Source organism: Oncorhynchus keta, chromosome 5, assembly GCF_023373465.1.
Source record: "Oncorhynchus keta strain PuntledgeMale-10-30-2019 chromosome 5, Oket_V2, whole genome shotgun sequence".
Lineage (NCBI taxonomy): Eukaryota > Metazoa > Chordata > Actinopteri > Salmoniformes > Salmonidae > Oncorhynchus > Oncorhynchus keta.
This window is the reverse complement of record NC_068425.1, coordinates 39,038,354-39,065,259: the sequence shown is the minus strand read 5'-3', so window position 1 is coordinate 39,065,259 and position 26,906 is coordinate 39,038,354. Positions and strand designations below refer to the sequence as shown.

At 45.6% G+C, this 26,906-nt stretch overlaps 1 protein-coding gene, 3 long non-coding RNA genes and 1 pseudogene across 9 annotated transcripts; 3 read left to right on the top strand and 2 right to left on the bottom strand.

Moving 5' to 3' along the window:
- Nucleotides 1-3,163: 3,163 nt before the first annotated feature.
- LOC127930378 (RING finger protein 222-like) lies at nt 3,164-3,859 on the bottom strand. The gene has a single exon (XM_052520052.1). The coding sequence runs from the start codon at nt 3,857-3,859 to the stop codon at nt 3,164-3,166; it is 696 nt and encodes a 231-aa protein (XP_052376012.1).
- A 1,581-nt stretch (nt 3,860-5,440) lies between these two features.
- On the top strand, nt 5,441-26,597 carry LOC127930377 (nuclear distribution protein nudE-like 1-B; annotated as a pseudogene).
- LOC127930332 (uncharacterized) lies at nt 19,379-19,997 on the top strand. The gene is made up of 3 exons (XR_008138028.1): nt 19,379-19,465; nt 19,589-19,724; nt 19,850-19,997. It is a non-coding gene; the product is annotated as an uncharacterized LOC127930332 (long non-coding RNA).
- On the top strand, nt 22,113-23,273 carry LOC127930330 (uncharacterized). 6 transcript variants are annotated; one of them, XR_008138026.1, is made up of 5 exons: nt 22,113-22,184; nt 22,510-22,561; nt 22,614-22,811; nt 22,859-23,009; nt 23,144-23,273. It is a non-coding gene; the product is annotated as an uncharacterized LOC127930330 (long non-coding RNA). The 6 variants fall into 6 exon arrangements; XR_008138025.1 differs by lacking the exon at nt 22,113-22,184 and adding an exon at nt 22,210-22,281; XR_008138021.1 differs by lacking the exon at nt 22,113-22,184 and adding an exon at nt 22,257-22,328.
- On the bottom strand, nt 22,236-23,310 carry LOC127930331 (uncharacterized). The gene is made up of 3 exons (XR_008138027.1): nt 23,171-23,310; nt 22,589-22,687; nt 22,236-22,350 (listed from the first exon to the last, which is right to left on the bottom strand). It is a non-coding gene; the product is annotated as an uncharacterized LOC127930331 (long non-coding RNA).
- Nucleotides 26,598-26,906: the final 309 nt, after the last annotated feature.

Here is a 26,906-nt window from a genome sequence, read left to right as displayed (position 1 = left end):
CAGTATAACCAGTGGTATCAGAGAGACTTTCCACCAGTATAACCAGTGGTATCATCAGAGAGAGACTTTCCACCAGTATAACCAGTGGTATCAGAGAGAGAGACTTTCCACCAGTATAACCAGTGGTATCAGAGAGAGAGACTTTCCACCAGTATAACCAGTGGTATCAGAGAGAGAGACTTTCCACCAGTATAACCAGTGGTATCAGAGAGAGAGACTTTCCACCAGTATAACCAGTGGTATCAGAGAGAGAGACTTTCCACCAGTATAACCAGTGGTATCAGAGAGAGAGACTTTCCACCAGTATAACCAGTGGTATCAGAGAGAGAGAGACTTTCCACCAGTATAACCAGTGGTATCAGAGAGAGACTTTCCACCAGTATAACCAGTGGTATCAGAGAGAGAGACTTTCCACCAGTATAACCAGTGGTATCAGAGAGAGACTTTCCACCAGTATAACCAGTGGTATCAGAGAGAGAGACTTTCCACCAGTATAACCAGTGGTATCAGAGAGAGACTTTCCACCAGTATAACCAGTGGTATCAGAGAGACTTTCCACCAGTATAACCAGTGGTATCAGAGAGAGACTTTCCACCAGTATAACCAGTGGTATCAGAGAGAGACTTTCCACCAGTATTTCAGAGAGACTTTTATCTCCTTTTCTATGTTCAAAATTTTTGAAAATATGTTTTATAGTTTTATGCTCATTAACCATTGTGGATTTATGGCAGAACTTTTGAGTTGATTTTTATATGCCACATAATTGAATTTCTCACACAAGAACATTAATTAAGAGTCTGTAATAGAATGTCACTCATCCAGTCTCACAGTAAGAGTAGGTTTTATTACTCAATTACGCTGAGTCATTAACTGAAATTCATTATTACACTTCTCTACCCACCCTCCCCTCTCCCTCCCTCCCCCACCACCTCCCCCCCCCCCCTCCTTCCCTTCCCATCTCCCTCCTCCCTCTCACAGGGAAGAAAGAAGGAAGGGAGGATCCAGAACAGCTGAGGCGGTTGGTTGGTTGCTAACCAACCAGTTAAACAGGAACAACTAGACAAGCAGAGGAAAGAGAGGACACATGTAGGATGGAGACGTTGATAAAGCACATTCCAGAAACCTTGTTCCTGACATAATAAACTAGTTAACATTTTACTGTCCTCTCATGTTCACCATGTAGCCTACACAACTATATAGGCCCTGTATCAGATCCTCCAATGCTCTACATTCCTTGTCCATTATAAACTGTACACATTGTTCCCTTCACAATAGAGAAAGCAGAGCTAACTCTCTCTCCCTGGTGTTGGTATAGCAGGGCCTCTACGTGGTGTCAGTGGTAAGACAACACCTCAGTGTTCCCTTCACAATAGAGAAAGCAGAGCTAACTCTCTCTCCCTGGTGTTGGTATAGCAGGGCCTCTACGTGGTGTCAGTGGTAAGACAACACCTCAGTGTTCCCATCACAATAGAGAAAGCAGAGCTAACTCTCTCTCCCTGGTGTTGGTATAGCAGGGCCTCTAGGTGGTGTCAGTGGTAAGACAACACCTCAGTGTTCCCATCACAATAGAGAAAGCAGAGCTAACTCTCTCTCCCTGGTGTTGGTATAGCAGGGCCTCTAGGTGGTGTCAGTGGTAAGACAACACCTCAGTGTTCCCATCACAATAGAGAAAGCAGAGCTAACTCTCTCTCCCTGGTGTTGGTATAGCAGGGCCTCTAGGTGGTGTCAGTGGTAAGACAACACCTCAGTGTTCCCTTCACAATAGAGAAAGCAGAGCTAACTCTCTCTCCCTGGTGTTGGTATAGCAGGGCCTCTAGGTGGTGTCAGTGGTAAGACAACACCTCAGTGTTCCCATCACAATAGAGAAAGCAGAGCTAACTCTCTCTCCTGGTGGTACATTCCTCTGTCCATTATAAACTGTACACATTGTTCCTTCACAATAGAGAAAGCAGAGCTAACTCTCTCTCCCTGGTGTTGGTATAGCAGGACCTCTACGTGGTGTCAGTGGTAAGACAACACCTCAGTGTTCCCGAGCCCCAAGTCTCTCTTTACAGCAATCTATCCCCGACCCATGCTCATCTTTACCTGCAAGTCGGTCCTGCTCCTTCAACCTGCCAGGGACTCACATGAATTATTTGCCGAGGATACTGAAGGCATTTGATAGTGCACTTTCTCTCTGTGTCTTGGTGTCTCTTTCTGTCTCGGTGCCTCTCATGTGTCTCTGTGTCAGTCTCTGTTTCTGTCTCCCTTTCTCTGTTTGCATTGTCAGAATGTACCACGTGCCGGTAGGACATCAAAAAATACATTGGCACATGATGTGTTGGTTATCTAGTCCTTCTAATGAAGTAACTGTAGCCTGTCCTTGTAAATGTCACTGAAGTTCTCATTAAACAGGTAAAACAACTTACAACCAGAAACACACAACAATGGTCTCCATGAGAGGTGCTGGGATTGCAACCCTCACCATTCTTTATTGAGGACTTGTTGCCAACAACATATGGGGCAGTTATATGGTGAGCATCGGTAGTTACTATGGTAATGGGGTGAATATGGAGGCATGTTCACAGGGGACTCTTTTTCTTTTGATGTTAGGACCAATATTTCAACCATTATTAACCAAACCACCATCATAAAGTGTATACATGTAGGACATAAGACAATGCCTTTTCCTCTCAGTCATTCCAGAAACTGTCACTTTATTTGCAGACACCAGAGTGACTGAACCAGCCCTGTTTCCTTCAGTGACTTAATGAGATCCTGTCCAGGGCATTGAGTACAAACAGGAACACAAGGAACACACTGGACAAGTTCAAACTATATGGCACTACAATGTATATATATAGACAGAATGGACAAAGTGACACGTTTCAGTTAATTAAGTGCAATTACATGTCTTCATGAGAGCATGAGTGAAGAGACAATTACCATACAATGGTCCTTCTGTAGCTCAGTTGGTAGAGCATGGCGCTTGTACCGCCAGGGTAGTGGGTTCGATTCCCGGGACCACCCATACGTAGAATGTATGCACACATGACTGTAAGTCGCTTTGGATAAAAGCGTCTGCTAAATGGCATATTAATAACAAGATATAGTAATGACGATCACGTAGTGCGCAATGACGCACCATGCATATGCTAGAGCCATATGGCTCTGGCTTTGTGGGCTATGCCAATATAATCCAAGGAAGTGTGGCAGCTACCATTGCCATCAATGTGAATATCACCAGCAGAACGACCAAGCAACGTGCTGTTGTACAAATCTTGACGCGCCGTCTCCTGCGGTTGGGTTGGAGAACAACAGGCATAGTGTCCAGGCTCACCGCATCTTCATCAGACATGGGTCGGCCCTGGGCACTGATGATGAAAATCTGAGAGTTTCTGTGGTCGGGAGTGATCAGTGACAGTATCCGTCGACTCCTGCATCTCTCTGAAATACACCTAAAACGTCTCACAATCCAACTCAGTCCACTTGAATCAGACGGTGAGCTACTATGCCCTGACGCGCGTCGTGCTTCATGGTGATGCTGTGGGTTACCAGGTGCTGGTGGAGGGACAGGAACCTTCAAGGTCTGCCCGCCTCCTTCCTCAGCCTCTTTCCCCGGGGCGAGAGGATCCCCAACCTCCTGTTGCTTCTTGATGAAAGTCAGGTGTCGGCAGACGGGACAGATGATGGTGTCTCTGATGACGCCCTCCCTGTTGATACTGACCAAGGTTTTGACCAGACAGTCGTGGCAGAAAACGTGTCCGCAGCTCAGGGTCCTCTCGGTGCCGGAGAGACTTTCATAACACACGGGACACTCTGAGTCCTCCTGGCTCTGCGAGTCCCGTTCCTCCGCTTGATGTCCGTCTAATGGTGTCATCCTGGAGCCTTTACGCGCTGCCTGGCAGTGCTATCCACACCGCTGGTGCACCATGGAATCTCCCAAAATCCTAATAAAAGCTGTGTGCGACACCACGGGATTTGACTATAGCTCCAACAGCGAGAATAAAGCTGATTTCATTAGGCTAAGATCCCGAACCTATCTGCCTGAAAGTCTGTTGCACTGGCTGAGTGAAACCAAAACACGTGCCCCTCCTCCCGCACAGGGCAGTGTCTCCGTCTCAGGGAGGGCTGTCATCTATACCCATAGGCTACACCTGTGTGACTCGCTGCTCTTCTGGTGCGCTCAGTTTCCCCTGAGTGACAAAATCAGACAAACAGGATTTGGAATGTTTGAGAAAGAACACTGCAAATGTAAATCCAGTGGCAGTCATGTCCCACCATTCTCCAAACCACGCAGTCTGACCCACAGAACAGATCAGCTATGTGTTATTGAGGTTGACTTCATAGAAATGCCTTGTAATTCATTTGATATTGGTGCGCACCCTTACGAAAAAGATTGCAGTATAACTGCCATTGGAGTGAGTATAATTGCAGTATGCTGCAAATACTGTGTACAAAATAACACAGTTCTTCTACTGCAGTAATTCTTCCAGTGCAACTGCAGTTAGTTACAGTGCAGTATAACTCACTGCAGTTAGTTACAGTGCAGTATAACTCACTGCAGTTAGTTACAGTGCAGTATAACTCACTGCAGTTAGTTACAGTGCAGTATAACTCACTGCAGTTAGTTACAGTGCAGTATAACTCACTGCAGTTAGTTACAGTGCAGTATAACTCACTGCAGTTAGTTACAGTGCAGTATAACTCACTGCAGTTAGTTACAGTGCAGTATAACTCACTGCAGTTAGTTACAGTGCAGTATAACTCACTGCAGTTAGTTACAGTGCAGTATAACTCACTGCAGTTAGTTACAGTGCAGTATAACTCACTGCAGTTAGTTACAGTGCAGTATAACTCACAGTTAGTTACAGTTCAGTATAACTCACTGCAGTTAGTTACAGTTCAGTATAACTCACTGCAGTTAGTTACAGTGCAGTATAACTCACTGCAGTTAGTTACAGTGCAGTTTAACTCACTGCAGTTAGTTACAGTGCAGTATAACTGCACAGTGCAGTATAACTCACTGCAGTTATTCTGCAATTACTGTGTCCAAAATACTAGAGTCAAATACACGTTTACTGCAGTTTCAAAACTGCAACCATTTTTTGTAAGGGCATAGCCAATAAGCTAAACATAAAATAAATACTGGCCCACTGAATACAACATTTTGGCTATATCCACTCAAATACGAAATACTCGCAACCGGCTACTATGGGAAGTGCAGTATTGCTTCAAATATTAGACTATTAAATTCATTTCTAGGCTGCCTGTGAATGAGGATTTGATAGACCCTATGCGGTCTCTATGGAGGCTACTGCCTACACATTATCTGACTTCACTGCATTACTAATTTCTCAGCATAATAGCGTCACCTTGTGGTCAGGACGAGGCAAATCAGAGATCCCACCCTGGAACGTCACATTTTACGTACGTATGATTTCATCACGTGCCACCGCGCCGGAAGTTACGTTACTTCCGAGAGTCGCGTTGGCGTTTTCTAAACACAGACAGACATTTCGATGAAGACAGTCCAGGTCAGAAGATGTGGCGACTGTAACTGAATCTGGAGCCAGAGACACGGATTGGACATGCCCAGGTTAAGGACATTGATTTACATATTTACGTTGGTTACTTTACCAAAAGCTAGCTAGCTGGTTAACCTGTGTTTTCGACTTGAGCAGGCTTTGAACGACGAGCAGCCAGCGGCTCACCAAACCAGTGACAGCTGAAAATAGGTTGTTGAACTTGCCGTTTGGTGCCATGTTAGTTAGTCTTGCTAGCTAATCATTGTGTATTTGATTTAGCGACACTGGCGTTGACGAGCTAATGGTTTCCTTTTCTGGCTTACTAGTTACACATGTTTTACTGTGTGGAAACAAACAGTCAGTATCAGACATGTTGTGTTGTCTAGTGGTGGTTAAATATGACAAGCAAAAAAAGCCGGTTACTAGTAACGTTACCAGCCGGTGTCATCCCTGGAACCAGTTAGAGGTGATTAACGTTAGGACTGAGTGATTACCGGTCTCGTTGCCTGTGGATACCACGTCCTATTTATTCTGCCTCACCTTGTCCCTCACTGACCTGACCGTACATGGTCAGCCGACTACTGTAAACGAAATACAGTTGATCTTAGCTAATGTAATAATGTGGCATTTAGCCTAGAATGTTTCTTTCCACCAAATATTCAGGGAATGTAAATGTTGTTTATCATCATAGGGGTGGATGTGTCTTAATTGTACATAGAGTAAGAATTTCACCTAAAATTGTAGCTACAGCTTTGTTCTGTGGCGTCTTAAGCTGCTGCTGTGAAAGCCAATGTAATGATGCCAGCCGGTAGCCACATGCAGTTAGCTAGTATAAAAACGGTCTTAAGATCTCTACCAAATAAGGCATTCCCCAGGGTCTCACAACCACTGTACCTCTGAGACTGGATGTCACAACAGGGAGTATGTCTGGTCTGCTGCACAGCCTGCCTACTATACACACTGCTACACACAGCGGAGCCCTGAACCCTCAAATAGCCTGTCCCAGACCTCTGGTGGAAGTGGGAGGATTTTTTAGTTTCCTGGAAATAACGTAACTCACAGAGAATTTGGTGTGAGCCCGCGTAGTGCGTCAGCCACTCTCACTCTGAGTAAACAGCCAGACAGAGAGATGTCATCTGCATCAGAGGGAAAGAGGAAGCCAAGAGGAGAGTGGACATTAAAACCACAGACTCCACTACCTTCCTCTTTGGCTAGTTAGCCTGCCCTGTTCTAAACCATGGGTAAATATAACCAGATGGTCCCTCTGCTGTTGGCTTGGTAGTAAAGTCTACATACTGTGGCCCAAATGGTACCCTATTCCTATATAGTGTGCTTCTTTTTTGACCAGGGCTTCACTGCTCTGGTCAAAAAGTAGTGCATTTAATAGTGAGTAGGTTGCCATTTGGGACACGAGCCCACGTGTTCTGCACACCAGGATGCCACCCAACATGCCTGCACTGGAATGGGTACAAAAACAGAGAGAAAAAACATCTGTCTACCTTTTCCTGAAGCTGAGTCTTCTGTGCTGAAAATCACTGTCAGTGAGTGAACCTGGTATTGTCTTTCATATCCTGGTTTGTTGTTTGTGAATGAGCACAAAACACTACTGCCAGCTGAGTGTAACCTAAAGATGTGTCTTATTTATCACCATGGAAACAACAGCTAGTCTGTTATTGAGACTTACATTCCAGTCTTTTGCTTCTCTGTGATAAAGGGATGAATGGAGAGACTTGTGTTTTAATGGAGAGACTTGTGTTTTCAAACCTTCCTCTCTCATAGCTCCGACTGAGATTTCACCTCAGTGGACGTGTTGTTCACGTGGTAGCCTAATAACATGACATCATGTTGGCTATACTATCATTAGCCCAGTTCAGCTAAGTATAGCTAACATCATGTTGGCTATACTATCATTAGCCCAGTTCAGCTAAGTATAGCTAACATCATGTTGGCTATACTATCATTAGTTCAGCTAGTTCTAACATCATGTTGGCTATACTATCATTAAGGTCATCATGTTGGCTATACTATCATTAGCCCAGTTCAGCTAAGGTCATCATGTTGGCTATACTATCATTAGCCTAGTTCAGCTAAGGTCATCATGTTAGCTATACTATCATTAGCCTAGTTCAGCTAGTATCTAACATCATGTTGGCTATACTATCAAAACCTTGCCTAGCTAAGTATAGCTAATAGCTGATCTAGTATTAGGTTTTGTCAACTATCATTACTAGTTCAGATAGGTCATCATGTTAGATCATTAGGCTATGTTGACAATATCAAAACCAAGCCTAGTTCAGCAAGTAGAAGTGATGTTGACGACACAGTTTCCTCAGTGAGTCCCAGTAGAAGTGATGTAACATATACAGTTTCAGATCCAGTGAGTCCCAGTAGTGGTGTAAATCAAAACAGTTTCCTGAGTGAGTCCCAGTAGTAGTGGTGTAACGACACAGTTTCCTCAGTGAGTCCCAGTAGTAGTGGTGTAACGACACAGTTTCCTGAGTGAGTCCCAGTAGTAGTGGTGTAACGACACAGTTTCCTCAGTGAGTCCCAGTAGTAGTGGTGTAACGACACAGTTTCCTCAGTGAGTCCCAGTAGTAGTGGTGTAACGACACAGTTTCCTCAGTGAGTCCCAGTAGTAGTGGTGTAAAGACACAGTTTCCTGAGTGAGTCCCAGTAGTAGTGGTGTAACGACACAGTTTCCTGAGTGAGTCCCAGTAGTAGTGGTGTAACGACACAGTTTCCTCAGTGAGTCCCAGTAGTAGTGGTGTAACGACACAGTTTCCTGAGTGAGTCCCAGTAGTAGTGGTGTAACGACACAGTTTCCTGAGTGAGTCCCAGTAGTAGTGGTGTAACGACACAGTTTCCTGAGTGAGTCCCAGTAGTAGTGGTGTAACGACACAGTTTCCTCAGTGAGTCCCAGTAGTAGTGGTGTAACGACACAGTTTCCTGAGTGAGTCCCAGTAGTAGTGGTGTAACGACACAGTTTCCTGAGTGAGTCCCAGTAGTAGTGGTGTAACGACACAGTTTCCTGAGTGAGTCCCAGTAGTAGTGGTGTAACGACACAGTTTCCTGAGTGAGTCCCAGTAGTAGTGGTGTAATGACACAGTTTCCTGAGCTGCATAACACACACATGCTCTGCACACCACACCATACATACACCTAGAGTAATGTGAGAGAGAACAGCTTTTCTCCCTTTGACCCCATGATCTGACCAAATTCACATAGAAATGTGAGTTGTAGATCTGTCATTCCCGTTGAAAGCAAGTCTAAGAAGCAGTGGGTCTGTTCTATCTGTGCTATTTCTATGCTTCCCTTTCTGCATTTTACTTTATGCGTATTTTACTTTAGGTTCTGGACACCAGCTTCAACTAGCCGTATATACAATATTTTAGCTTACAGAAAATATATTTCACAGCGGTTTAGACAGAACAATTATTCTCTACACAATGACTGCTTGTTTTGTCACATAAACTGAAATTAGGAAAACTATTAGAATTTTAGCAACCAGGAAGTGGAGGAGCGATTTCTGCACAGTGTAACTTTTAGAGTGCAGGTGTTGGAACGGGTTGGAAGCGACTGACCCGTGCATGCTGGAGATCCCTCTAAACCAGAGATGATCACTAGTAGCCTTGCCTATTCCTGGAGCCACTGGGAGGGCTGGGGACTCCCTGCTGTTCAACCTCACTCTGCACACACACACACTGGACCAAACAGACGTGTGGGGGTTTAATCACAGGGTAGACATCCTCCCTCTGAGGTGGCTTTGCCCAACCACAGCTTCATTCATAACATTGCTGCTCAGGATTTCCACACTACTTCTGTTCCATGTGTTTATGATTGATGAAGCTTTTTGAGAACATGTCCAGTCCGCTGTGGCCCATGTAAAACAAAGAGTGTTAGATGTTTTAATGAGGAGGCCCTGGTCTGTATGAAGGGGTTCTGGGGGCCTGCTGGGGCATCCTACATCTCCTCACTGAGGAGTTGGTCTACCAAATGGCTGGTTGTCACCCAGGTGTTGCTGCTGGGTCAGTGTATCAGGCCTTTGTTGTTAGAAGAGATGTGGAGGGAGGCTGAATTGAAGTCAGTGGGTCTTGAATAACTGTGATGACAGCCAGGCCTCCTGACAGCCAGCCAGGCCTCCTGACAGACAGCCAGCCAGGCCTCCTGACAGACAGCCAGCCAGGCCTCCTGACAGACAGCCAGCCAGGCCTCCTGACAGACAGCCAGCCAGGCCTCCTGACAGACAGCCAGCCTGGCCTCCTGACAGACAGCCAGCCTGGCCTCCTGACAGACAGCCAGCCAGGCCTCCTGACAGACAGCCAGCCAGGCCTCCTGACAGACAGCCAGCCAGGCCTCCTGACAGACAGCCAGCCAGGCCTCCTGACAGACAGACAGCCAGCCAGGCCTCCTGACAGACAGACAGACAGCCTGACTCCAGACAGACAGCCAGGCCTCCAGACAGACAGCCAGGCCTCCAGACAGACAGACAGCCAGCCAGGCCGCCTGACTCCAGACAGACAGTACTTTTTTTATTTTTTATTTTTGCAATGAATTAGTCTGCTACTTTTCTTGGGTAAGAATAAACCCAATGTTAGGTTTTCTGCCATTCAAATGTTTCGACCTACTTTCAGGATACGTCTGTCTTTAACTAGCTTCAGGTGATCATGTTGTTCTCCTCTTCAGGTTGTTCTACCATGGACACAGACATGATACCAACATTCACTTCAAAAGACCAGGAGATTGACTACTGGAAGGCCTTATCCCTCAAGTATAAGAACAGGTAGGTTCATGTCAACTGATCTAGGCTACTCAGAGCTCATTTAACAAAATCATTGATTGATTTCTACATGGTTAAACATTGAGTTTCAGAGGATTAGACTCAGCAGTTTGTCATTGTATCGGTTGAACTACTCTCCTCTACATACATGTTCCACATTGAAACTCAAGCTAGTCTTCTCAGTAATATAATTATACATGACCAGAACAGCACATGGCTTGCTCTCGGCTCTGTTACATAAACCAAGGCTTTTATGTTTGCTCATAACGCTGGAAGATGAACAACAGGGTTATGTCATAACAGTCATGTGATCATCTGACACATGACCTGTTCCTCTATAGGCCTTTGTTATTAACGTTACCATCGACACAGGAAGCAATGGATTCATTGGCCTGGATTAGGCCGAGTTAGTTTAGGCCTAGTTGTTCTTAGTGCTGGGTAGTCATCATTAGTGCACACCGTAGCAAAACGTGTTGTAATGGAAAACATTTTGCAAGGAACATTAGCATTTCTTATTGTGCTGGTTCAGGTAGTAGCCGACCTCCCTGTTTCAGTCCCTTTTCTTCCTTTTGGTTTCTATTGAATATGACTGGTGTCACTTTTACAGATCTCCTATATCCAGCAGGGTGTTCTAGAACACACACAGCCTATATCCAGCAGGGTGTTCTAGAACACACACACAGCCTATATCCAGCAGGGTGTTCTAGAACACACACAGCCTATATCCAGCAGGGTGTTCTAGAACACACACAGCCTATATCCAGCAGGGTGTTCTAGAACACACACAGCCTATATCCAGCAGGGTGTTCTAGAACACACAGCCTATATCCAGCAGGGTGTTCTAGAACACACACAGCCTATATCCAGCAGGGTGTTCTAGAACACACACAGCCTATATCCAGCAGGGTGTTCTAGAACACACACAGCCTATATCCAGCAGGGTGTTCTAGAACACACACAGCCTATATCCAGCGGGGTGTTCTAGAACACACACAGCCTATATCCAGCGGGGTGTTCTAGAACACACACAGCCTATATCCAGCGGGGTGTTCTAGAACACACACAGCCTATATCCAGCGGGGTGTTCTAGAACACACACAGCCTATATCCAGCGGGGTGTTCTAGAACACACACAGCCTATATCCAGCGGGGTGTTCTAGAACACACACAGCCTATATCCAGCGGGGTGTTCTAGAACACACACAGCCTATATCCAGCGGGGTGTTCTAGAACACACAGCCTATATCCAGCGGGGTGTTCTAGAACACACACAGCCTATATCCAGCGGGGTGTTCTAGAACACACACAGCCTATATCCGGCGGGGTGTTCTAGAACACACACAGCCTATATCCGGCGGGGTGTTCTAGAACACACACAGCCTATATCCGGCGGGGTGTTCTAGAACACACACAGCCTATATCCGGCGGGGTGTTCTAGAACACACACAGCCTATATCCTGCAGGGTGTTCTAGAACACACACAGCCTATATCCAGCAGGGTGTTCTAGAACACACACAGCCTATATCCAGCAGGGTGTTCTAGAACACACACAGCCTATATCCAGCAGGGTGTTCTAGAACACACACAGCCTATATCCAGCAGGGTGTTCTAGAACACACACAGCCTATATCCAGCAGGGTGTTCTAGAACACAAACAGCCTATATCCGGCAGGGTGTTCTAGAACACACACAGCCTATATCCAGCGGGGTGTTCTAGAAGAATGAATCTTTCTTTTTGTGACAGTCAGACCTATAGACCCTTCCTTCCTTCTATAGGGATTGAACAGACTAGAGTAATATATTATGTCATAGATGAGACCGCTAAGATCAGTGGAGTGAACACACACACACACACACACACACACACACACACACACACACACAAACAGCTTTGTACTGACTGCAATCCCTCAGCTTTGCATCAAACACGTTTAGATCCTCTGTTACATAATGGCAAGACACACACTACCAAGTTTCTCAAACTCTGTTACTCAGCATGATATAGTCCTACAGTATTAACCCTGTTACTAGATCAACATGATACAGGTCTACAGTATTAACTCTGTTACTAGATCAACATGATACAGGTCTACAGTATTAACTCTGTTACTAGATCAACATAATACAGGTCTACAGTATTAACTCTGTTACTAGATCAACATGATACAGGTCTACAGTATTAACTCTGTTACTAGATCAACATGATATAGGTCTACAGTATTAACTCTGTTACTAGATCAACATGATATAGGTCTACAGTATTAACTCTGTTACTAGATCAACATGATACAGGTCTACAGTATTAACTCTGTTACTAGATCAACATGATACAGGTCTACAGTCCTGCACATGTTCAAGTGGTTGTTTTCCCAGGCTCTGTAGAGCCTGACCCTGTCAGTGTTGACACAACACATTCTAGAGTATTGGCCTAGTGTGTGTTCATGAGGACGTTCCAGATGGCACCGCTACGCTACACACACACAATAACACACACAATAACACACACACACAATAAACACACACACACACACACACACACACACACACACACACAATAACACACACACACAATAACACACACACACAATAACACACACACACACACACACACAATAACACACACACACACACACAATAACACACACACACACACAATAACACACAATAACACACACACACACACAACACACATAACACACACACACAATAACACACAATAACACACACACACACACACAATAACACACAATAACACACAATAACACACACACACAATAACACACACACACACACACAACAACACACACACACACACACACAAAATACACACACACACACACAAAATAACACACACACACACACACACAAAATAACACACACACACACACACACACACACACACACACACAACATAACACACACACACACACACACACACAATAACACACACACACACACAATAACACACACACACACACACAATAACACACAATAACACACACACACACACACACACACAATAACACACACACACACACACACAATAACACACACACACACATAACACACACACACACAATAACACACACACACACACACACAATTTTATATTCTAACTTGCGCCTATTTAACACATACACATAACATGTGCGCTATGCACACACATGGATTTTGTATTGTAGAGTAGTGAACTGAGTGAACACACTTACTTTGTAATGTAATGTTTTATTGTATATAATTGCCTTAATGTTGCTGGACCCCAGGAAGAGCTGCTGCCTTGGCAGGAACTAATGGGGATCCATAATAAACCCCAGGAAGAGTAGCTGCTGCCTTGGCAGGAACTAATGGGGATCCATAATAAACCCCAGGAAGAGTAGCTGCTGCCTTGGCAGGAACTAATGGGGATCCATAATAAACCCCAGGAAGAGTAGCTGCTGCCTTGGCAGGAACTAATGGGGATCCATAATAAACCCCAGGAAGAGTAGATGCTGCCTTGGCAGGAAGTAATGGGGATCCATAATAAACCCCAGGAAGAGTAGATGCTGCCTTGGCAGGAACTAATGAGGATCCATAATAAACCCCAGGAAGAGTAGATGCTGCCTTGGCAGGAACTAATGAGGATCCATAATAAACCCCAGGAAGAGTAGATGCTGCCTTGGCAGGAAGTAATGGGGATCCATAATAAACCCCAGGAAGAGTAGATGCTGCCTTGGCACTAATGAGGATCCATAATAAACCCCAGGAAGAGTAGATGCTGCCTTGGCAGGATCTAATGGGGATCCATAATAAACCCCAGGAAGAGTAGATGCTGCCTTGGCACTAATGAGGATCCATAATAAACCCCAGGAAGAGTACATGCTGCCTTGGCAGGATCTAATGGGGATCCATAATAAACCCCAGGAAGAGTAGATGCTGCCTTGGCACTAATGAGGATCCATAATAAACCCCAGGAAGAGTACATGCTGCCTTGGCAGGAACTAATGGGGATCCATAATAAACCCCAGGAAGAGTAGCTGCTGCCTTGGCAGGAACTAATGAGGATCCGTAATAAACCCCAGGAAGAGTAGCTGCTGCCTTGGCAGGAAGTAATGGGGATCCGTAATAAACCCCAGGAAGAGTAGATGCTGCCTTGGCACTAATGAGGATCCATAATAAACCCCAGGAAGAGTAGATGCTGCCTTGGCAGGAACTAATGAGGATCCATAATAAACCCCAGGAAGAGTAGCTGCTGCCTTGGCAGGAAGTAATGGGGATCCATAATAAACCCCAGGAAGAGTAGCTGCTGCCTTGGCAGGAAGTAATGGGGATCCATAATAAACCCCAGGAAGAGTAGATGCTGCCTTGGCACTAATGAGGATCCATAATAAACCCCAGGAAGAGTAGATGCTGCCTTGGCAGGAACTAATGAGGATCCATAATAAACCCCAGGAAGAGTAGCTGCTGCCTTGGCAGGAAGTAATGGGGATCCGTAATAAACCCCAGGAAGAGTAGCTGCTGCCTTGGCAGGAAGTAATGAGGATCCGTAATAAACCCCAGGAAGAGTAGATGCTGCCTTGACAGGAAGTAATGAGGATCCATAATAAATATAAATACTTGTTTGTACACCGTGGTATTTTGGCCATATTGTCTGAAAACAGTGATGTTGTCAGAGCCAGAGGGAAGGTAACCCAAGTCATTCCAGTCAGAGACATAGTTGAACAGGGCTGCTCTGCTGCCAAACTGGCCATGTGTGCTGATGGTACTGTAACTAGGTGTGTTTTTGGTGTGGTAACTGTGTGCGCTGATGGTACTGTAACTCGGTGTGTTTTTGGTGTGGTAACTGTGTGCGCTGATGGTACTGTAACTAGGTGTGTTTTTGGTGTGGTAACTGTGTGTGGTGATGGTACTGTAACTAGGTGTGTTTTTGGTGTGGTAACTGTGCGCTGATGGTACTGTAACTAGGTGTGTTTTTGGTGTGGTAACTGTGTGTGGTGATGGTACTGTAACTAGGTGTGTTTTTGGTGTGGTAACTGTGTGTGCTGATGGTACTGTAACTAGGTGTGTTTTTGGTGTGGTAACTATGTGCGGTAACTATGTGTGTTTCTGGTGTGGTAACTGTGTGCGGTAACTATGTGTGTTTCTGGTGTGGTAACTGTGTGCGGTAACTATGTGTGTTTCTGGTGTGGTAACTGTGTGCGGTAACTATGTGTGGAATGAGCAGGGAAACCCAGTGAGGCCAAGGATGGAGCAGTGGCTGCCGGTTAACTGACCCCAGAGCTGTCGAACCCTGTTAATGTGTGTGTGTCACTCAGACCTTTTCTGTTCAAGTCATCCCTGGTCAGTGGAACTATGTGTCTGTAGCCTGGTCCCAGATCTGTTTGTGCGATCATCTCAACTCCTTGTCATGCCAAACAGTGGTCCTTTGTAGCTCAGTTGGTAGAGCATGGCACCTGTAATGCCACGGTAGTGGGTTTGATTCCTGGGACAATATATGCACACATGACTGTAAGTCACTTTAAGAGAAGTGTCTGCTAAATGGCATGTTATTATTTTACATCACAGACAGATCGTGGTCCAGGCTAACATACAGTGGGGCAAAAAAAAGTATTTAGTCAGCCACCAATTGTGCAAGTTCTCCCACTTAAAAATATTAGAGAGGCCTGTAATTTTCATCATAGGTACACTTCAACTATGACAGACAAAATGAGAGAAAGAAATCCAGAAAATCAAATTGTAGGATTTTTAATGAATTTATTTGCAAATTATGGTGGAAAATAAGTATTTGGTCACCTACAAACAAGCAAGATTTCTGGCTCTCACAGACCTGTAACTTCTTCTTTAAGAGGCTCCTCTGTCCTCCACTCGTTACCTGTATTAATGGCACCTGTTTGAACTTGTTATCAGTATAAAAGACACCTGTCCACAACCCCAAACAGTCACACTCCAAACTCCACTATGGCCAAGACCAAAGAGCTGTCAAAGGACACCAGAAACAAAATTGTAGACCTGCACCAGGCTGGGAAGACTGAATCTGCAATAGGTAAGCAGCTTGGTTTAAAGAAATCATCTGTGGGAGCAATTATTAGAAATGGAAGACATACAAGACCACTGATAATCTCCCTCGATCTAGGGCTCCACACAAAATCTCACACCATGAGGTCAAAATGATCACAAGAACAGTGAGCAAAAATCCCAGAACCACACGGGGGGACCTAGTGAATGACCTGCAGAGAGCTGGGACCAAAGTAACAAAGCCTACCATCAGTAACACACTACGCCGCCAGAGACTCAAATCCTGCAGTGCCAGACGTGTCCCCCTGCTTAAGACAGTACATGTCCAGGCCTGTCTGAAGTTTGCTAGAGAGCATTTGGATGATCCAGAAGAAGATTGGGAGAATGTCATACGGTCAGATGAAATGAAAATATAACTTTTTGGTTAAAAACTCAACTCGTCGTATTTGGAGGACAAAGAATGCTGAGTTGCATCCAAAGAACACCATACCTACTGTGAAGCATGGTGGTGGGAAACATCATGCTTTGGGGCTGTTTTTCTGCAAAGGGACCAGGACGACTGATCCGTGTAAAGGAAAGAATGAATGGGGCCATGTATCGTGAGATTTTGGAGTGAAAACCTCATTCCATCAGCATGGGTATTGAAGATGAAACGTGGCTGGGTCTTTCAGCATGACAATGATCCCAAACACACTGCCCGGGCAACGAAGGAGTGGCCAGAAGAAGCATTTCAAAGGTCCTGGAGGCCGAGCCAGTCTCCAGATCTCAACCCCATAGAAAATCTTTGGAGGGAGTTGAAAGTCCGTGTTGCCCCACAACAGCCCCAAAACATCACTGCTCTAGAGGAGGTCTGCATGGAGGAATGGGCCAAAATACCAGCAACAGTGTGTGAAAACCTTGTGAAGACTTACAGAAAACATTTGCCCTTTGTCATTGCCAACAAAGGGTATGTAACAAATTATTGAGAAACTTTTGTTATTGACCAAATACTTATTTTTCCACCATCATTTGCAAATAAATTCATTAAAAATCCTACAATGTGATTTTCTGGATTTTTTTTCTTCTCATTTTGTCTGTCATAGTTGAATTACAGGCCTCTCTCATCTTTTTAAGTGGGAGAACTTGCACAATTGGTGGCTGACTAAATACAGTGTGGCAAAAAAGTATCTGGCTACCAGGTTAGTATACCATGCCCTAGGTTCTCACACTTTAACCAACCATTCTAATTCAATTCAGTGGAGCCACCTGACTGAATGAATGGCATGGAAAGTCTGCATTCATTCAGCTCTAGCATGGCGTTGGCCTTTGTCATGACAGATGAGTCAGGAGCCATGCAGGACCATTCTAGTTGCATTACATCTATGACCAGACAGATAGTAAGGTCTAGATGTTTTATGTCTATGGACAGACAGATGATTGACTGATATACAGCCACATGGGACAAGAGAAAGTGCTATGCTACAATCCAGGAGTCCAGACCTTTCAGCTAGGCCCATCTGTAGATATTACTGGACGGTATTACTACGTTGTATCTAGCACATACTGTGTGGGTCAGCAAGTCTGGACACAGTCCAGTGAGTCTGGATATAGACTGACTACAGACTGGACTCAGGTCTGATAGAGCTCTATGACAGAGACAGTACCTCATGTCTGATAGAGCTTAATGACAGAGACAGTACCTCATGTCTGATAGAGCTTAATGACAGAGACAGTACCTCATGTCTGATAGAGCTCTATGACAGAGCCAGTACCTGGAGCTGCTGCAGTTTCAGGAGAGACCGTGTGGTAGTGTGTGTAACAGTCTGGTCTCTCCTGTGTCTTCCTCAGTTACCATGAGGAGCTGCTGGAGAGACCGTGTGGTAGTGTAACAGTCTGGTCTCTCCCGTGTCTTCCTCAGTTACCATGAGGCCCAGGAGGAGCTGCTGGAGAGACCGTGTGGTAGTGTGTGTAACAGTCTGGTCTCTCCTGTGTCTTCCTCAGTTACCATGAGGAGCTGCTGGAGAGACCGTGTGGTAGTGTAACAGTCTGGTCTCTCCCGTGTCTTCCTCAGTTACCATGAGGCCCAGGAGGAGCTGCTGGAGTTCCAGGAAGGGAGCAGAGAGCTGGAGGCAGAGTTAGAGGCCCAGCTAGGACAGGCTGAACACCGTCTCAGAGACCTGCACACAGAGAACCAAAGACTGAAGAGCGAGTTGGACAACCTCAAGGTAACATATGCAGGAACGGAGACACACACACACACACACACACACACACACACACACAGACACACACAGACAGACAGACAGAGGGGTTAGAACCAAACACTGAAGTGCGAGCTGGATAACCTCAAGGTAAATGTTGTACCTCTTGGTGTTGGAATTTAACAAATATGTGGAAGGGTTGGGGATTCGGCTCGGCAAACACTGGATTACGGCACTGTTCCTGAACATCCGTTAAGGTCACTGTTCCCATTCTCGGTCAAGCAGGGACTAAGCACAGGGATCAACAACTACATCTGGATGTCAGAGTCGGCAAACAAAGCCACACTGTTCCTGGATGCCCCTGCTGCCTGCCAGAGAGAGAGAGAGCTGCATGTGCTGGCAGGCTTGTCCAGCCGTTCCATGCTCTGGGCAAACACTGTTCCGGCAGTCCAGCCGTCGGCTCCATGCTCTCGGGGCAAACACTGGATTACGGTTACCCCGGAACAGTTAACGTCAACCCATTCACCAAGAGGGACTAAAACAGGGATCAACAAGCCGTCAGCAGTCCATGCTCTGGGCCCCGGCAGTCCAGCAGTTCCATGCTCTGGGCCCCGGCAGTCCAGCAGTTCCATGCTCTGGGCCCCGGCAGTCCAGCAGTTCCATGCTCTGGGCCCCGGCAGTCCAGCAGTTCCATGCTCTGGGCCCCGGCAGTCCAGCAGTGTACTGTAATAGGATGGCAGCAGGATCAATAGGAGAAAATAGACCACTAGAGGGATGTTTAACCCACACTGCTAATTCTAGCCAGGTATATCACTGGTTAGATCACTAGTGCTAGCCATGTATATCACTGGTTAGATCACTAGTGCTAGCCAGGTATATCGCTGGTTAGATCACTAGTGCTAGCCAGGTATATCGCTGGTTAGATCACTAGTGCTAGCCAGGTAGATCGCTGCTTAGATCACTAGTGCTAGCCAGGTAGATCGCTGCTTAGATCACTAGTGCTAGCCAGGTAGATCGCTGCTTAGATCACTAGTGCTAACACAGCCAAGAGGTAGATAACACAGCTGCTTAGATCACTAGTGCACAGCCAAGAGGTCACTAGATCGCTGCTTAGATCACTAGTGCTAGCCAGGTAGATCGCTGCTTAGATCACTAGTGCTAGCCAGGTAGATCGCTGCTTAGATCACTAGTGCTAGCCAGGTAGATCGCTGCTTAGATCACTAGTGCTAGCCAGGTAGATCGCTGCTTAGATCACTAGTGCTAGCCAGGTAGATCGCTGCTTAGATCACTAGTGCGAGCCAGGTAGATCGCTGCTTAGATCACTAGTGCTAGCCAGGTACCACAGTAGATCACTAGCCAAGATCACTACAGTACAACTAACCTTGCTAGCCAGGTAGATCGCTGCTTAGATCACTAGTGCTAGCCAGGTAGATCGCTGCTTAGATCACTAGTGCTAGCCAGGTAGATCGCTGCTTAGATCACTAGTGCTAGCCAGGTAGATCGCTGCTTAGATCACTAGTGCTAGCCAGGTAGATCGCTGCTTAGATCACTAGTGCTAACACAGCCAGGTAGATCGCTGCTTAGATCACTAGTGCTAGCCAGCCAGGCTATAAGCATCATATGAGTCAGGTCACTATATATGCTGCCTTAGATCCCTAGTGGAGCCAGGTAGATCGCTGCTTAACACAGCCAAGAGTATCACTAGTGCTATAACACAGCCAAGAGGTCACTATATGTACAACTAACCTTACTAACACAGCCAAGAGGTCACTATATACCACAGTACAACTAAACTGCTAGCCAAGAGGTAGTGCAGCAGTATCACAGGCTAGCCAGGTATATCGCTGCTTAGATCACTAGTGCTTAGCCAGCCAAGAGGATCAAGGAACTAACACAGCCAAGAGGCTACCACAGATAAACTAATGTAACACAGCCAGGAGATCTCCACACACAGCTGCTCAAGTGAGCCAGGTATAGCCTTAACACAGCCAAGAGGTCACTAGTATAGCCAGGTAGACACAGCTAAGAGGTCACTATATAGATCAACTAAGTAACCTACGAACACAGCCAAGTCACTATATACCAGTCACTGGTCACTATATCACAGTACAACTAACCACTACCAACACAGCCAAGAGGTCACTAGTGTCACTATATACCACCGCATAAACTAACCTTACTAACCACCAAGAGGTCACTATATAAACCTAAACTACGAACACAGCCAAGAGGTCAAGCCAAGAGGTCACTATCGCAGCTTAGATCACTACCACAAGTGCCCAGCCAAGAGAGCTAACTTACTAGATCACTATATACCACAGTGCTAACCTTACTAACACAGCCAAGACTAGTATAACTAAACACCACAGCCAAGAGGTCACTATATGTACAACTAAACTAACCTTACTAACACAGCCAGGTGTCTGACAGCCAAGAGGTCACTCACCGTACAATACCACTCTATATACCAACTAACCTTTTTTTTTTACTAACACAGCCAAGAGGTCACTATATACTCACTGCTTAACACAGAGAGGTCACTATATACCACCGTACAACCAACCTTACTAACACAGCCAAGACCACTATATACCACCGTACAACTAACCTTAATAACACAACCAAGAGGTCACTATATAACACAGTAACACAGCCAAGAGGTCACTATATACCACCGTACAACCAACCTTTTTTACTAACACAGCCAAGAGTCACACCACCTGACAACGAAACTAACACAAAGCCAAGAGGTCATATACCGTACAACTAACACAGCCAAGAGGTCACTATATTCTTACTAACACAGCCAAGAGGTCACTATATACCACCTTATTAACACAGCCAAGAGGTCACTATAGAGGTCACAGTACAACTAAACTAAGGAACACAGCCAAGAGGTCATGTTAGTCACTATATACCACCGGATGACTAACACAGCCAGGACCGGTCACTAACACAGCCAAGAGGTCACTATACCAGTACAACTAATCAAGGAGGTCACTATATACCACAGCTACAGTAACTAACAGCCAAGAGGTCACTCACTATATACCACAGTACAACACAGCCACAGAGGTCACTATATAGAGACAAACTAACCTTACTAACACAGCCAAGAGGTCACTATATACCTACAGTACAACTAACCTTACTGCAGTACAACTAACCTTACCAAGAGGTCACTATATATACCACCTAACACAGCCAAGAGGTCACTATATACTTAACCTTACTAACACAGCCAAGAGGTCACTATATACTCACCGCACAACTAACCTTACTAACACACAGCCAAGAGGAACACAGCCAAGAGGTCACTATATACCATAATACTAACACAGCCAAGAGGTCACTATATAACACAGTACAATCTAAACTAACCTAACAAGCCAAGAGGTCACTATATACCACCGTACAACTAACCTTACTAACACAGCCAAGATCATACAGCCAAGAGGCCACTATATACTACAGTACAACTAACCTTACTAACACACCACCGTCACTATATACTACAGTACAACTAACCTTACTAACACAGCCAAGAGGTCACTATATACCACCGCACAACTAACTTATTAACACAGCCAAGAGGTCACTATATACCACCGCATAACCAACCTAACTAACACAGCCAAGAGGTCACTATATACCACCTAACCTTACTAACACAGCCAAGAGGTCACTATATACCACAGTACAACTAACCTTACTAACACAGCCAAGAGGTCACTATATACCACAGTACAACAACTAACCTTACTAACACAGCCAAGAGGTCACTATATACCACAGTACAACTAACCTTACTAACACAGCCAAGAGGTCACTATATACCACAGTACAACTAACCTTACTAACACAGCCAAGAGGTCACTATATACCACCGTACAACTAAACACAGCCAAGAGGTCACACAGTACAACTAACCTTACTAACACAGCCAAGAGGTCACTATATACCACAGTACAACAAACTAACCTTACTAACACAGCCAAGAGGTCACTATATACCACAGTACAACTAAACTAACCTTACTAACACAGCCAAGAGGTCACTATATACCACCGTACAACTAAACTAACCTTACTAACACAGCCAAGAGGTCACTATATACCACAGTACAACTAACCTAACCTTACTAACACAGCCAAGAGGTCACTATATACCACCGTACAACTAACCTTACTAACACAGCCAAGAGGTCACTATATACCACCGTACAACTAACCTAACCTTACTAACACAGCCAAGAGGTCACTATATACCACAGTACAACTAACCTTACTAACACAGCCAAGAGGTCACTATATACCACCGTACAACTAAACTAACCTTACTAACACAGCCAAGAGGTCACTATATACCACAGTACAACTAACCTTACTAACACAGCCAAGAGGTCACTATATACCACAGTACAACTAAACTAACCTTACTAACACAGCCAAGAGGTCACTATATACCACAGTACAACTAAACTAACCTTACTAACACAGCCAAGAGGTCACTATATACCACCGTACAACTAACCTTACTAACACAGCCAAGAGGTCACTATATACCACTGTACAACTAACCTTACTAACACAGCCAAGAGGTCACTATATACCACCGTACAACTAAACTTACTAACACAGCCAAGAGGTCACTATATACCACCTACAACTACTAACACAGCCAAGAGGTCACTATATACCACCGTACAACTAACCTTACTAACACAGCCAAGAGGTCACTATATACCACCGTACAACTAACCTTACTAACACAGCCAAGAGGTCACTATATACCACAGTACAACTAACCTTACTAACACAGCCAAGAGGTCACTATATACCACAGTACAACTAACCTTACTAACACAGCCAAGAGGTCACTATATACCACAGTACAACTAACCTTACTAACACAGCCAAGAGGTCACTATATACCACAGTACAACTAAACTAACCTTACTAACACAGCCAAGAGGTCACTATATACCACAGTACAACTAAACTAACACAGCCAAAGGTCACTATATACCAACAAACTTTACTAACACAGCCAAGAGGTCACTATATACCACAGTACAACTAAACTAACAGCTAAGAGGTCACTAACACAGCCAAGCCAAGAGGTCACTATATACCACCGTACAACTATATACCACAGTACAACTAAACTAACCTTACTAACACAGCCAAGAGGTCACTATATACCACAGTACAACTAAACTAACCTTACTAACACAGCCAAGAGGTCACTATATACCACAGTACAACTAAACTAACCTTACTAACACAGCCAAGAGGTCACTATATACCACAGTACAACTAAACTAACCTTACTAACACAGCCAAGAGGTCACTATATACCACAGTACAACTAAACTAACCTTACTACAACTAAACACAGCCAAGAGGTCACTATATACCACAGTACAACTAAACTAACCTTACTAACACAGCCAAGAGGTCACTATATTCAACTGTTTTACTTGAGTGTTTAGGCCTAAACGGTTGTAGGCTAAGTGGATGCTGGCTGGTAGCTGTGCCTCAGTATCAGAACGTATTGGTCACATACACATATTTAGCAGGTGTCATTGCCAAGGGTAGTGAAATGCTTGTGTTGAGTGTTACCCACTCAGTGTTAATCCAGTTATCCAACCACACAGATAGGGTACATTCTTCACCTAACACAGCTTCTGCTACTAACCGTTGTCCATCACAACTCCCTCTCCTCCCTCCCTCCCTCAGGACGACCATCGTATCTCTGGAGGACTTTGAGGGTCGTCTGAACCAGGCCATAGAGAGGAATGCCTTCCTGGAGAGTGAGCTGGATGAGAAGGAGTCTCTACTGGTCTCAGTACAGCGACTAAAGGATGAAGCCAGAGGTATACCACAGAAGACATGAAACGCCTCCCTCTGTCTCAGACCTCCCCTTTCTGTTATGTCTATTAGTGCTGTATTAAGTCAGGGATGAGAAGGAGTCTCTACTGGTCTCAGTACCATGACTAAACCCTGTCCCCTGACTCCCTGTCCCCCCTGACTCCCTGTCCCCCTGACCCCTGTGGGGATACCCTGTCCCCCCTGACTCCCCCCCTGACTCCCTGTCCCCCTGACTCCCCTGTCCCCCTGACTCCCTGTCCCCCCTGACTCCCTGTCCCCCTGACTCCCTGTCCCCCTAACTCCCCCTAACTCCCCCTCATGTCCCCTGACTCCCCCGTCCCCCTATCCCCCTGACTCCCTGTCCCCCCCCAGACCTCAGCCCCCCAGACCTGAGACAGGAGATGGTGGTGAGAGGAGAGGACTGCAGACAGGATGTCAGCCCCCAGCTCTCCTACCCTGGACATGGACAAGCTGGACTCTGCTGTCCAGGCCTCCCTGTCCCTGCCTGTCACCCCTGTAGGGAAGGGCATGGACCACCCGTTCATCAACCCTAAATCATCAGGTAGGTCAACAGCCGTGTCTTCTAACAGACCTGGGTGGAAATAGTGTTCCATTTCTGTCAAATACTTTGTGCTTTATTGAGCTTGCTGGGTCTAATGGAATCCATGGGAGAGTCTCAACAGTCCCTCCAGGCAGTCTCAATGAAATGCTCAGTGTTCTGAAAGTATATAAATACTATTTGAACCCAGGTCTGTTATTTAGTTCTGTCACTTTTGGAGCTGTACTTCCAATGTGAAACAGTTTCTAGATATCTGTCATGTGCTAAAACCACTCTCAAACTAACCTCTAACACAGCCTCTCCTCTACCTCAGTACAACTCTCCTTCCCTCTCCTTACCACAGTACAACTAAACTCCTTCCCTCTCCTTCCCTCTCCTTCCAGCCTCCTTCCCTCTCCTCTCCTTACTCCTCACTCCTCTAAACTAACTCTCCTCTCACTATATACTACAGTACAACTAACCTTTACTCCTCTCCTATCACCGCAACTCCTTCCCTCTCCTCTCCTCTCCTCTCCTCTCCTCTCCTCTCCTCTCCTCTCTCCTCTCCCTCTCCCTCTCTCCTCTCCCTCTCCTCTCCTCCCTCCTCCCTCTCCTCCTCCTCTCTCTCCTCTCCTTCCCTCTCCTCTCCTTCCCTCTTCCTCTACAGTGTTAACAAATGGCTGTGCGCCTGGCGGCTCACCTCTGACCCCATCAGCAAGAATCTCTGCTCTTAATATCGTTGGGGACCTTCTTAGAAAAGTGGGGGTAAATATCAGTTTTGTTTCTTGTAGTAATGTTTTCCATGTATCCATCCTCTGAAGCTAATGTTGACGACAAAACATTATGGTATGAATGAACCCAACAGTTTGGCTTCCGTCTCCTCTCCTCTCTTGACAGCAGAGTATATTGGAATGGTGTCTGTGACCTGAATTAAAGGTTAAAGGTTACAACAGAATCCACAGCTTGTGATTAGTCTTAATGTCGGCCGTGTCTGTCCTTAGGCGCTGGAGTCCAAGCTAGCTGCATGTAGGAACTTTGCCAAGGACCAGGCGGTGAGGAAAACCTACTCCACGTCGTCCAGCAACATGATCACTGGGAACGGAAACCTCATCAACAGCAACGCCACCAAGTTCTCTCACTCACTACACACCACCTACTACGACAAAACGTGAGTGGTTCTGTCTCTCTCACAGGAGTGTTCCTACTGGTCCATCTATCTCTGCTTGACTTCCTGTCTGCGGTGTTGGTGTGACTCACTCCGAGACCGTAGAAGAAGTGACAGGCTGAATGAACTCTGTCCCATTTTGAATCAGAGTTGGTGTTACCAGAGTATGTAGAGACAAACAGCTTTCTATTTGATATTGTGAATGAACTAACTTCTGTCTTCTTGTTTTTCTCTGTCTGGTGTTGTCCCCTACAGGGCTGTGAATGGACTGGACCCCAGCACCCTGAGTGCCCTGACGGCACCCCGGACTGTCTCCCCTCCTGGCATGCTGCCTCTCACCGTTTAGCATGGCCCCCACCTCTGTACAAGCTCCCGCAGAACAAGGTTACCCTCATCCTTCACCCCAAACCCCCCACACCAAATCTCTGTACAACTCCTGTACGCCCCGCAGAACACTGAGAGGAGAGAACACTTGAAGAACCGTTACTGTGTGTGTGTGTGTGTGTGTGTGTGTGTGTGTGTGTGTGTGTGTGTGTGTGTGTGTGTGTGTGTGTGTGTGTGTGTGTGTGTGACACTTGTGTGTGAATGATTAGGAGAGACACTTGAAAAGGCCTCACTCACCTATGAGTGGGTGGGGTTGGATGCTGGGTGTGTTTGTGTGTATTTAACATACAGGCACATGCCTCTGCCTGAGCTGTTCTTTGCTCATGTGGATGATGTGTTGGTGAACCTCTGTGCTCTGGAGTGTCTCCATTTTGGCTCCATCAGTTTATCAGTTTCACTCTATAACAGCTATATAACAGCAACTGTACCTGACAAAGGTCCCCAACGGACTGCAGCTTCCTTCCTCGTAACCTTTATTTACTTCTCTGAA